This window comes from Papilio polytes, unplaced genomic scaffold, assembly GCF_000836215.1.
Source record: "Papilio polytes unplaced genomic scaffold, Ppol_1.0 DF823691.1, whole genome shotgun sequence".
Taxonomy (NCBI): domain Eukaryota; kingdom Metazoa; phylum Arthropoda; class Insecta; order Lepidoptera; family Papilionidae; genus Papilio; species Papilio polytes.
In genome coordinates, this window is record NW_013525513.1 from 3,109,307 (window position 1) to 3,122,892 (window position 13,586).

General features: G+C 35.0%; 3 protein-coding genes across 3 annotated transcripts in view; 2 read left to right on the forward strand and 1 right to left on the reverse strand.

Annotated features, from left to right (window-relative positions):
- The first annotated feature begins 2,386 nt into the window (after window positions 1-2,386).
- Window positions 2,387-4,497, forward strand: LOC106104117 (mediator of RNA polymerase II transcription subunit 4). The gene is made up of 5 exons (XM_013284069.1): window positions 2,387-2,897; window positions 2,967-3,147; window positions 3,237-3,388; window positions 3,486-3,664; window positions 4,274-4,497. Exons 1-5 carry the CDS (start codon window positions 2,830-2,832, stop codon window positions 4,447-4,449), a joined length of 756 nt encoding a protein of 251 aa, XP_013139523.1. The 5' UTR covers window positions 2,387-2,829; the 3' UTR covers window positions 4,450-4,497.
- A 72-nt stretch (window positions 4,498-4,569) lies between these two features.
- Window positions 4,570-6,762, forward strand: LOC106104119 (axonemal dynein light intermediate polypeptide 1). The gene is made up of 6 exons (XM_013284071.1): window positions 4,570-5,234; window positions 5,311-5,439; window positions 5,732-5,881; window positions 5,949-6,077; window positions 6,275-6,472; window positions 6,614-6,762. The coding sequence occupies exons 1-6, from the start codon at window positions 5,148-5,150 to the stop codon at window positions 6,647-6,649; spliced, it is 729 nt and encodes a 242-aa protein (XP_013139525.1). The 5' UTR covers window positions 4,570-5,147; the 3' UTR covers window positions 6,650-6,762.
- A 361-nt stretch (window positions 6,763-7,123) lies between these two features.
- LOC106104060 (protein scribble homolog) overlaps window positions 7,124-13,586 on the reverse strand; it is a 73,582-nt gene continuing 67,119 nt past the window's right edge. The window contains exons 29-35 of the mRNA XM_013283997.1: window positions 12,981-13,580; window positions 12,491-12,596; window positions 12,177-12,348; window positions 11,415-11,562; window positions 10,897-10,992; window positions 10,304-10,483; window positions 7,124-8,869 (exon numbers count right to left, since the gene is read on the reverse strand). Coding sequence (XP_013139451.1) covers window positions 8,633-8,869; window positions 10,304-10,483; window positions 10,897-10,992; window positions 11,415-11,562; window positions 12,177-12,348; window positions 12,491-12,596; window positions 12,981-13,580 — 1,539 coding nt within the window. The 3' untranslated portion in view covers window positions 7,124-8,632. The remainder of the gene's footprint in view (window positions 8,870-10,303; window positions 10,484-10,896; window positions 10,993-11,414; window positions 11,563-12,176; window positions 12,349-12,490; window positions 12,597-12,980; window positions 13,581-13,586) is intronic.

The window sequence follows — 13,586 nt, forward strand, 5'->3', positions numbered from 1 at the left end:
CAATAGATTTACACTTATTTAAATCAGTAATATATAATTAAATGGATGCAAAAACATTCTGTTAAATGCATTTTGTATGAATAGGTTTTCGTTAAGTAGGTAGGTATCGAATAATGAAAGTTAAGCACGTCTCTAACATTTTCCCTTTTAAAATTACGTCTACAATATAAAAACCAACAAAAATAAATACACATTGTGAAATATAAAATTATTTGCAGGGGAAGTAAGATCACTAATAAAGGCCCATGAGCACGTGTAGAGCGCATGCTCAATGCGTGCCTGTCGGCTCCCCCTCCGCGCATGCCCGCTTGTCCCTCGCGGCCGGCGATCACGAACCCACAGCGTGCAAGAGCCGGTTCGTGCGCCATTCGCCAAATCACCGCTCGCCTGCATTGAAGCATTGCGTGCAAGTAAACAAATAACTGCATTTATTATTTACAAGGAATAACTTCTCTAAACTATTACGTTATTCATTGTTTTTAAGACGTATCAAATTCGGATACATCTTGATGCAAACTATTTGCGAATATGATCAAGTTAATCAAGCCATATCGAGGTTTACTAGACGCCTTTAAGTTAGGTATTGCGTTAGACCCTAACTAGCAAAATTTGTACTAATATTTGCTTATACTCAGGTTATTTCTAAGTTTAACTTTATAACGCGTTTATTTGTAAGGCTGTTAGTGGATAAGTACAAATCAAACTACAGCTAAATTCGGACATCTTTTCATTTTGAACATTCACTTTGGTTTAAAACTTGCTGCACCGCGCATGATAAAATAATAGTTTTTTAACATCCTTCGCAGAAAATAGAGGATAATAATAATTCATCATGATAATAAATAAAAAAAAAAAGGATGCGTAAATATATGTAATTTTATATTGTGTTTGTATGGTTAACATTGGAATATCTTGCAAGCAGTGATTGGAATAATGATGTAATAGTAAAACCGATTGGAATAATGATGATTATTCCAATCGGTTTTACTTCAAATTTATTAAAAAACTCATTTAAATTATTTACAGTATACGAGATGTCTAGTTTTGTTATTGTTTATTATCATTGTTATGCATTGTTTTGTGTTCTACAATGGGAAACAAAAGGTAAGGCTACTGAGAAAGTATGCGCAAGTCAAGAACTTGTTTCGTATTACTTGTGTTATGTAGGTAAGCAGAAATTTTAAATTGCTTTCACACGTTCGAGGAAGAACGTACCCGACATGTTTGGTTAGTAAGTGATATTTTAGTATTGATCAACTTCTTTTTTAGTTAGTATGCGCTTTTAAATTATGCTTATAATAACGATTACTTAGTTAATAAAAAAAATAAACAGGTCACAGATTAAAGTCTACTTTTCATTTTTTTAAATTTAGACTTAAGTATGTAAGCATTCGCCCGCGTGGAATTAAAAAAAAAGTGAGTAGCCTATGTGTTCTTCCAGACTATCCTTTACGTCTATGCCAAACTTCATAATATCCATCTATCTAAACTTTCGCATTCATAATATTAAGTATGAAAAGTATGAAGCATGATTACGTTAACTTTAACTATGTTTTATATTGTTATGAAATATATGTACATAGGTGCTATTCAAGTTCTAGTTGTTTATAAAACACGATGGTGATAGGTACAACTGGGTCAATATGGCTGTTATGTAACATCAACTGCCCGAGCTGAAGATAGCTGATTGAATAATCCTTTGTACTCGTTAATAACCGATTCATGGCAGGAAACATTTAAGTGGACAAAAATTGAATGTCCACTGTATGTACAGCATACACATAAAGATACCTTTATGTCGAATAAATAAATAAGAGACATCTTTATACTTCTACTGAAAATGTTTGCATGTGAATTTTTATGATGACATTTTACACTGGTCACTAAGAGAGTCCCTTAACGGAGATTTCGTTGGGCCGATAGACACTTTACGGCTATATCAATATTTTATGCATGGATAGTAGGTAAGTACGTCGGATCTTTAGTTTTTAAGTCCATGTAAGTTATTTCCTGTATAAAGGTGCTGTATAAAGGCAAATTGAATATTATGAATTGAATAATATTTATGAAAATTTAAAAGACGGTCAAATAGTACAGCAATGGGTACTTACTTAAAAGTTAATGGGAACATCTGAAATAAAAAAAGATTCAACAAATCTTATAACAAAAGAAATCAATTTTGTTTCTCACGCCTATTTATAGGAAGATAAAATCACCTTGTAAGCAATTTATTGGACATTAAAATTGATTTTAGCAATCTTTTCCGCACAGTTTGAAAATTATAATTGTAATATCAAATTGTATTTACGAAATTATTACTTGGTATTATAGTGATTTTGCCAGTTTTAACAGTGATTATTAATATCTTGTAACTATTATTACAATGATCATGTACACAATAAATATTGTTTTCATTTGTAGTGATTGCATCAATTGAACCAGAAAATGATTAACAACAGTTAAATAGTTTCAATTAAGGTATAAGAACAAACTTTGCTCAATTTTACATTATGCTCAGGTATGTAATGATGATTGCATATCTTCAAAGTTTTACGGTGTCACAACAAAATAAATTTTGGGACTCTGAGTTGACTCCGAGTGTGATTTAACAAGACGACGTCAGCGTACTTTATTATCTGTATAGAAAATAGTGAAACTTATCTGTTTCATTTCTTTTGTTGTCACTTGTCAGTGTCATTGTCAAAAACGTATGTCAAACAAATCGAAACGGAACATTGCAATTGCAAAGCAAAATCAAATTAAAAATCAGTCAAAAGAAATTCAAATGTTATAAATATTAGAAGAGATACAAAAGTTTTTAATAATAAAATGGCTTCTCATTTAAGCACCAAGGACAGACTGTTATCTATAATCGACGATATGGAACTAATAGCCAAGTAAGTTATTTTCAAATTGCATTGGTTTTCAATAGAGTAATCGTTTCTAAAATGTTCCTTGGCTTTTAGAGAGATGATAGAGGTCTCAATAGCGCCGAAATCTCAAAAATTATCAGCTGCTGACCATGCACAATTGACTGATTTACTGCTTGCTAAAGACGTCGAATTGAAAAAGACTTTAGAATTAGCTGATCAACAAGCTAATATACAACAGAAAATGAATGAACTAAAGGCTGAAGTAGACAATAAGGTACACATCTTCTTTCTCCTTATCCTAATATTAAAACATGTTAACCTCTTTTAGGAAATAAAATATCCTTTGTTATGTCTGCCACACAGGATCAAGATATACATCATTTACAAAGACAGTTAAAAGATGCTGAACAAATTTTAGCTACATCATTGTATCAGGCAAGACAAAAACTTGCTTCTATAGTCAAGTCAAGAAAAAGGCCGGTACCTTCGGAAGAATTGATAAAATTTGCTCACAGGTATGTTAAATGTCTTGAAATGTTATGTTACTAAAATGTAGGTAGTATTTTTATTATTTAGTGATCTTACCTTGATTTAAATAACTCTTCCTTCTAGAATAAGTGCATCAAATGCAGTCAGTGCACCATTATCCTGGCAGCCAGGAGATCCTCGGAGGCCATATCCAACTGATCTTGAAATGAGATTAGGAATGCTTGGCAGACTTTGTGATCTACCTCTAAATGGTCACACACCATCCACATTAAATGAACTGCATAGAATAACCACTGGTGGAGGTATGTGTTACTCATATCTATTTCCAAGTAAACAAATTATAAATGTGGTCAGTATCATTATTTGTATTTTTCCTTGCACTTTGTATGATAATATATTAATACATACTGGTCAATTATGTACCTATTTTATCTTTGACATACATTTACATGCTTGGATAGTTGTAATCATTCTTCATACTAATATTATAAATGCGAAAGTTTAGATGGATGGATGGATGTTTGTTAGTGTTTGTAGCCTAAATGGCAGAACGGATTTTTATGAAATTTGGCATAGACGTAGAGGATAGTGTGGAAGAACACATAGGCTACTTAGTTTTGTTTTTTTCAATTCCACGCGGACGGAGTCACGGCCGAAAGCTAGTTAAATATATTTTTTCTGTTATATGAATACTTGGATTACAAATTTACGATGACTTTTGTCACCTAACAGATTTTAATTTTTTAATACAACTAATATAATTGATTAACATTATATTCAAGACAAAATAACTCACATTTGTTATTGTGCCTGTTAGATGTTTTTATCAAAATTTCATTAAAATTCCGTTATACCATAGTCCCTGCCTACCACTTACCTATTAGTTGTTATGTTTAAATTTAAAATTGTAGTACCAGCGTCAGCATCAAACCAGTTCACATGGCACTCATCGGGGGAGCTGCATATGACAGTGGGGGGAGGGAACTCGGTAGCAATAGATGGCCGCGGCAAGGACGCTCCCAATCAAGAGGATGTTGAAGTTATGTCCACTGACTCAAGTTCCAGTTCCAGCAGTGATTCGCAATAGATATTACAAAAATTAAAATAGCTTTATTAATTTACATATAAAGTTATAAGATCTTTTTATATTAAGTTATATTAATTAGTTCTTTGTAGTAATAAAATTGTACAATCTATGTTTATGGTTTTTACTGGAGTAAATATAAAAAAGTTGTACACTTGGTAATGTATGTAACATTAAAAAAATTGTCCAGGCTTAAGGTTAATGGGAAATCACAATTGAATAACTCTTCAGAATATGAAGAAAAATACATAATATTTTTATTTAAGTATTCCTTCAACTGTCTTGCCAGTCTAGACAAGTTCTTGATGAGGCTAGAAATTATTTCACTCGAAGATCTGTGATTGAAGATGATTTTTGTAAAGGAGCCAAAGAAAATAATAAGTTTACTTATTATAGTTTATGCATGGTCACATCTATAGATATAATAAAATCGGTGTTTATATGCAATATTGAAAGTAAAATTCCAGATTTCGCAATGTTGTATTTGCGTTGCTAACGAATAATAATGATGGTGTCTGCTTACCCCACTGGGTTACAGGTATGGTTATGTTGGTTACTGAACCTATAATCAAGATATCGCAATTATTAACCGTTGTCATAGCAACGGACTCATCTGTCTTATAAACGTCATATATTCCTTGTGATATTTTGATTGCAAATATCAAATAATTATATAATATTTACAATATTGTGGACTAACCATGGCAGAGAGGATCACAACGACGGCAGAAGACACGCTAGTGCGTTACGATAATCCGGTGCTGGTTTCTAAAAAACCTGAAGCAATCGTAAGTTGTTTTTTCTTCTCTCTTCAGTGCATATGAGATTCAACGGAATACTTACTCTTGTATCTTATTTCTACAGCCTTCTCCTCGTGGAGACGCAATAGAGCCATGTGTGCCTACCGAAGCTAAGCGTGAGACGGAAGAAATACTAAACGCTATCCTACCGCCTAAGGAATGGGAAGAAGATGGCCAGATATGGACGCAAAAAGTACGTATAAAGTTTACTTTTTTAAACACAATTTATATTACAGAATAAAGTCTCATCACTATAGATCTAGCAAAGGAATATTGAAGAAAGAATTGGCTGATTGTGTGAGTCTGGATTTCGGATATAACAGTTTATACCTCATAAAAATTACAGTTCTAAAATTAGGTTAGACTCCTCGAGACCAAGATTGCTATTCTATACAACGTGTCGAACTCACAGAAATGGACAGATTGATTTAATTAAGGATGTACTAATAATAAGATAAAGCTATAAGGTAAGATGTTGTGTGCAGATATCATCAACGCCAGCGACGCGACTGGACGTGATCAACCTTCAGGAGTTACTGGACACGCGGCTGCAGCAGCGACAAGCACGTGAAACCGGCATCTGCCCTGTGCGCAGGCAACTCTACACTCAGTGCTTCGACGAACTCATACGACAGGTATACCAGTAGAATGTTTTGAAGATTTTTATTTACCATCAAGTGTAAACCTTGATATATTTTACAGGTAACAATAAACTGTGGCGAGAGAGGTCTTCTGTTGTTACGCGTGCGAGACGAGGCGCGCATCACTATGGAGGCATACCAGACTCTCTATTGCAGCTCCATCGCATTCGGCATGAGGAAAGCCTTGCAGGTTCACTAAGATTCTTTTTAAGTTTTTAAAACTAGATGCCACTGTAGCGACGCCGTTGAAAGGAACATGCAACATCTACAAGCACTCAAGTAGTTGTAGGTCTAAACAGTATGTCGTAATTGGCGTCTCTTTAAATAGTTTTTAATGTAGTTCTAGTTAATGTTAATATGTTTTTGTTTGCCTGTTTTTGGTAACAGTCGGAACAAGGAAAATCCGACCTTTTGGACCAAGTAGCAAAGTTGGAATCGGAACGTTCGAGTTTGGAGAAGCTGTGCGCTGAGCTCAAACAGAAGACTGAGCAGCTGGAGCGCCGCGCCGCAGAACTGAGGGCTGCAGAAGAGAAGAGACATCAAGAAGAATTACTAGCTTTGAAGAAGACAAATGCTCAACTGAAGGTTACGAATCACTTAAACTTCTTAAAAACTCGTTTAATGCCGACTTTCGAGCTACTTTCATTCTTTTTTTGGCTAATTCCTTAGGTGCTAATAATGTCTGATTATATTTGAAAGCGAAATAATGTATTGATTTTGTTTCAGGCTCAACTGGAGGGAATTATTGCTCCAAAGAAATAAAGGCGATGGCTGTATGGATATATTTTCTTGTAAGATATGGGTGCAATTTTATTCAGACATTGTTTGTCTTATACTGTTGCTTAATTCTTAGTTTATTAAAGTTTTAACGATAATGCGTTTTTATTTATTCATAATATAAAATCCCTTTGTTTCATTTTCTTAACCAAGGTAACGTAACCAGTTGTAAAAAGATTTTTTTGTCACCTTGTACTAGCTATTTGGTTGAAATCGATATCTAACAATGGAACTGATGGCCGAAACTAAAAAAGTGTACCACAAAAACGTGACTGGTTATAAAAATGGAAAAAATGTTCCTAATTCACAACTTTACCAAACTGAGAGAAAAAATTTTAAATAGGAAAAATTGATAACCTGTACAGGAATAAAATCCTATAATTGTTATTTGGCAATGTCTGCATACCTTTTGGTATAGGTACATAAAAATTAAAATTCTTCGAAATAAAACTATTAAAGTATTTTATTAAAATATATATTAAACCATTTATTTAGGGCAAACATACAATATTTTCATTAGTTTACAATTCACATATTTAGAACCTTAAAAAGATATAAAGGACACGCAAAATCATTTCATTCATTCCATCTCAAATACCAAAGTTCCGTTTTAAATAATTCAAACTACTTAATTACAAAAAAAAATCAACAAAATTTTATACCATTGAAAATAATTGTTGCCAGGAAAAAATTCGATTCATTCCATAATTTAATACAATTCAACTATATTCATAAAACGTTCAAGAAAAAATAAAATTATGCAAGAAAATGTTGGTAAAACTTAGAACTATCGAAAATAGGCACCACATACATACATTAAATTTAAAACATTAAATAAAAAAATAATACACCGATAAAACAAATACTGAACGAAAATTAATGTCAATTCTGAAATTATATTGAATAAATTCTATATTTATAGTAAAGATGAAATAATTTCCAAATGGATAAAATACCTGAACAGATAGTGTGACGATGTCGCTTTTGTACGCGATTGTACACGCTCTGCAACGCTGGTATGTACACTTACAAAACCTATAAGTACCATGTTATACAATTTATTGCATGCAATCACTCACAATAATTTCCACTCGACAGGTACAGATAAAAACATTCAGTCAAAATATTTTAAAAAACTTCCACGGAATGAAAATTAATTTAATATTAAAAATACGTAAAGTACTCGAAGAACAATATCATTTATCAAAATAGATACCGTTAAAACCTAAAATCTCCGTCGCAAAATTACAATAAAAAAATAAAAATTGTGATCGAATCAAAATGTCCAATAACAATGTTTGCTACGGATTATATACAAAGGGAAAATGTTATCGAAACACTTTTCGTCACGACTGTACATATTATGGAAATTACTTCTAACTAAACTAATAAAATATTGAATTATCCCACAAATAAAAAAAGAATTTTAATATAAAATGCCGCCTAGTGGTAAAGAAAGATATTTATCGGCTAATTTTTACTCAAGATCAGTTCCCCTTTGTATACAATCCGCGTTCGGTGCTCACTCGTTGGTTGATTTCTTCAATTTGTTGCCGTTTCTAGTTTTAAAAGTTCGGTGGAATTCTAAACAATATTATCACAGTTATAATACAAAATAATGATGTATGCTCGTTTTTGTCGTTCGTTTGAAGAAATCTACGATCGAGTCGAACATTTCAATTTGTTAGCCGATGCGTTGTCATGGGTAAAACAGGGTGGCGAATATGAAAAGGTAAACATTTTCTATAAAATGACTGATAAACCTCAGAAAACTTCATGTGGATCAAACAATGGGATAGAAACATAATCTGTAACAACTTCGGACGGAAAGTTTCTATTGAAATAGGATAGGCTATACACATAACTGTGTAAAATGTCATAATCGCCAGGTAAAGTACGGAGAATATTAGAGACCAGTATCTGACAATGTTAAGGGTGATTTCCACTAAGCGGTTTATTCAATTTCGTTTATTGTTTGTCGGTGTAGGGGGTGAGGCGGTGCGCGGGCCCGACAGGGATGGCGGTGACTCTCCCCCGGCCGCCGTCCAGTAGGGGGTTGACAACTTGCACGATGTCGGGCTGCAGGGAGTCCTCCCCCACCTCCCCCTCTCCTAGGTTGTTGCCCTCCATATCGGTGGGAGCGATCTCACTGCTGGGGCTTGTCGTCAACTCTAATGATATAATTTTCTCTTGCGTCGTCTCCACCTATGTTAAACATTTCATTAGAACAGTTTTTTTAGACCCATGTTGTAGGGATATTTGTGATAAAAGCGTGTTATTTTTATACTTTATAAAAATAAAACTAAATTTTTACAAAATTGTTAATTTTTGGATTAAATTATTTTACAAAATCATGAAATATTATTGTGAAATAATTAAAATCTGTAGTTAATATGTAAATTTACAATTTCATTTAAATTCTATATACAAAGATAAAAAAGTGTTACATGCAAAATATTCGAATATAAAAAATACACATCGAGTGAAAGCGTAAAGTATAAATGCAACAAACCATTCGTTTCGGTGAAGTTGCCGTGTCTAGAATCCAGGTATAGTCTGACAAATGATACACAAATATGTTAGCATGCCATGCCAAAGTATCATGCAACACTCACGTATATAAATATATAAATAGAATACAATATAATAACCATAAAAGCACGAATACATTAAGCTTACTTCCATATTTCTATAATAATTTTGAAAATGAGTACAAAAATCTAGAGTTAAGAATATCTCGACCAAAACTTAAATATCATCATATTAACAAGGAAAAAATATATAAAAGTAACCTGGAAGTTGTTAATGTATTCGTACTGGACCTAACAAACAAAGACAATATACACACGACATTGATCCTATACTTAAATTATAAAACGAAAAACACTGAACAAATATTAGTTGTACATAAATATTCAAAAACAAATGAAACCACCACGTCAAAGAATTAGTTTGTGTCGACTACATACATCTAACAATAGGGTAGGCAGAGATTATAAATTTCCATCTACATATAGATTAGTAACGAGATTTTTTTGCCGTTCGAAATATTCTTATATCTACGTATCACGGTTATCAATTTTTATGCGTACGATTTTCATTTGTTATCTTGTAGAATCTCTGCCTACCCTTTTAAGTTACGGGAGTGTGTTATGTTGTCTAACTACTCAGCAATCTGTATGTGTGTCTGTCGCGGGAGCCATGTGATTATAGTTATGTGCGTAGGCGGAGGTAAATCAACGATTTTAAGAAAGTCAGTACAGTCATGTCCGATTTAAAAAGTGCTTTTCTGTTAATTGGTAATACTTTCCGTATATCGTGTGTATATTACAAATAAGATCACGAAGTAATCTAGTATAAAACATAACCAAAGAAACAATATTAAAAGTAACGTTTCCTAAAAAAACAAATAAATCGATATGGTACAACGAAAAACGAACGAAAAGCGTTTCTGATACTGTCAGTGATTTCAAATAAATGACCTTTTCCCTATACAATTACAAACAGTGAATGATCAGTCCAGTCTTTAACTAGTCAATGTGTTGCGTCATAAAAAGCTGAAGCGTTGTCGGTATCCACAAGAAACCACACACGTGGGCACTGTACAGCGTTGTAAGGCGTAATGTACATTCGCTATACCTCTTTCTCAATGACTTTCTCAATGTACTCGACGGTGCGGACTTTAGTGTCGCCCGTGGCGGGGCACACGTATTCCTCCGTGCGCAGCGTTATTCTCTCGTCTAACAACTTTTCCTTCTCCTTGACGGCAAGTATCGGCCCCGGCTTTGTACGTAACGCGATACGCGGCAGGGGCCATTTCTACAATTTGTAAAGCCAATCTTTGACAATCACAACAACCCGGTGCGAGGACGACACGAGTGCAAAGCTACCCAACACGAGGACAATGTTATATCAACATAATAAATATATTAACTAAGGATCTTTATTAGCAATGTTTCTATGAGTAATGTAATCATGGATTAAATGCGTCTTGCAAACACGTTGGATATTGTGTATGACATGTGTTAATAACCATTCGATGTTAACTGTTACACAAACAAGGATTATGCGTTCACATTCAGTTATGAGATGAAGAAAACGACATAAAATAAACCTTTTATTGATATTCTTGTAAATTCAACAACTTATGGTGTCGTTTTTTCCATCAATGATATTTATTTTATTAGTATTTTTTTATTAATACGGTTGCTATCAAATCTGTTGTGACATACCTCAGACGGGGATCTATCTCTGGTCGGCAACTCTCCTATGATTTCAGTCGCCGGTCCGGTCATACTTTTTATAACCTTTTGCGATTCTATTGCTTCCTGATGATCGCAAATATGAAAATACAAATAAATTAAAAAATACAAGATATACTTTGGTAGTTATTAAACCTGCAAATGTTCCTCATAATTTTTAATTAACGAATAAATAATTGGAAAAGAAAGTTACGTCGAGTGAGATTCAAACTCAGTTCATTTACTACTTTCAAGAATTTCAATTCACACTACAACTGTAGATGTTTCTCGCCAATGTAATACACCCTACGACCTTCCGGAGAAGACGAATCAAATGACACATCGTTATAATCGATACGAATTAGATTGTAGGCCGTTACTTCACAATGGAACTTACATACATACAATTCATTTACATAAAACGAACTTACATGCTTGTGTAAAAATGTAGTATATAAACAAAGTAATCTGCAACATATAATAAAAATATAGTGACATATAAGTTTTACCTGTTCTAGTGACCGTAGGCGTGCAGCCCGCCAGGCGGCGCGGCGAGCGGCGCGCGCGTCCGCGTCCTCCTCCCCCGCACCGCCCTCGCGCGCGCGTCGCCGCTGCGCCTTCGCAGACGGACTCACGCCGCCCGCTCTACTTGGTATACTGCAATATAAAACATGTATAATTTAGCTGGCTGTAACTTAAATAATATTTAGGTTACCTATCATAGGTACAAACTTATTACCCCCTCCCCCGCCTTTGATTAAGAAAAAGCGTTATTAAGACCCTGTCGGATTATAGCTGTTTTGTGTAATTTTATTAATTGTAAATAGTTCAATAAGTTATAAATAATAAATAGAAGATAGATATAAATATAAATATACCACGCTTGTGGAAATTCGACCCACTCAGCGACCGACAAAAAGAAGCAAATACTGCGGCGACCGACCGTTAATTCCAAGTCTCTGTACGTTAGTCAACAAGGTTTGTTTCAAAATCAACATTTATCAATAACATATGTGAAGACTTGAATTACTTCGGTTCGATTAGTATCGCTCCAGACTGTACAAAAAAGCGAGATAATTATACTTACTAATATTACAAATATGAAAGTTTAGATGGATGTTAGAGTTTATAGCCATATCGGCGGAATGGATTTCGATGAAATTTGGTATAGATATAGAGGATAGTCTGGAAGAACACTTTCGTTTTTTTTAATTCCACGCGGACGGAGTCACGGGCGAAAGGTAGTAAGTTTCTAAATGGAGTGTTATTACTTGTGTCCGTTCTCGTATGGCTCGTCGTCGGAGTGCTCGCTGTCTCCGCTGCGGCGGTCGTCTGCGGGAGACCACGAGCCGAGTTCAGCGCGCGACAAGGACGCCATCTTCCGCTCCTCTTCTTGCTTCAATTTCTCCACCTCATCCGCTGACAGGAATGTGAAAACTTTCTCTGAAATATAAGTTATAGTTAGTTACACAAAATTGTTTTCTTTTAATTCGTAATTTAAATGTGTGTGCCCCAATTGAGTAAATGTAAATGATATGTGGAATTGTAAAAATGTTTTTGTTCTATAAAGTTTCATGAAATTTACCTGGTCTAGGTGATGATTTATGACTTTCTTCCATAGCATTTTCGAAGAACTTCTTCTTATCACTGACCGAAGCTTTCACAAAATTTCCAGAATGAGGTGGGGAAGCCTGAAGATATTTTAAACATACGAGTTAGTTTTAGCTCAACATTGACAATAGCAAATTGTTAATGACATTGACATAAAATGATATAAAAAGCGCAGTATATTTACAAGCAATAAAGAAAACCCTCCTCCTGTTTGTTAAACACCCATGCAGTCAGTTTAGATTCGTTATGCAAAAATCATAAAAATGCAAGTGTAAGTAAATTAAACAAAACATGCAAAATATAATAAATTCGCAAGTTAAAAACGACAAATGGACCATAACAAAATGGGACATGTGGGATGAACCGACAGGTGTTTTAGTCAAGAACTCGCATCGGTTTGTCGACGAACACAATCAAAAGAAGCGAGTGTATGTGTGGGCAAGATTCCGTACATTGATGTTTACCTCGCCGATGGCGAAGGATTTGATTTTGCTGCTCCATGCGGGCTTCGGGGCGGCGGCGGGCGACGCGCTCCGCTCCCGGCCCGGCTCCGAACCGTTCGACAATCTATGGGACTCGGGCGCGGTCGTCACTTCGCCGAAGTGTACTCTTCGCTCTGCTGAGACATCTCTAGGCGTATCGCCAGTGCGCATGGGGACCGCTCGAGTTACGTTCGCATTTATATCTCTATCTACAGGGAAGACGACGGAGTGACTTACTTTGGGACTATACAATGGATCGTCTGTCCGGTCGAGGCGGCCGGGTACGGGCTGCGTGTACGGATTGTACGTGCCGGCAACAGTCGTCAGGGACGGGTACGGATTATTCGGCGGGTAGGTCGTCGAATGCACCATATTTGTGGGCATATTTTTTACTCTGAGATCTCGAAGGGAGGCATGTGTTAAATTTTGATTCTGACTATCTTCGTAGTAGGACAGATTAGGGTGCAAACTACAGGGGGAGTTGGGGATATGCGACACCGTTGGCAAGGTTTTGATTTGAACTTGCAACAACTCCGGAGGATCGGGTTCTCCGTCCGGGCTGATCGACATTTCATTATAATACTGGGA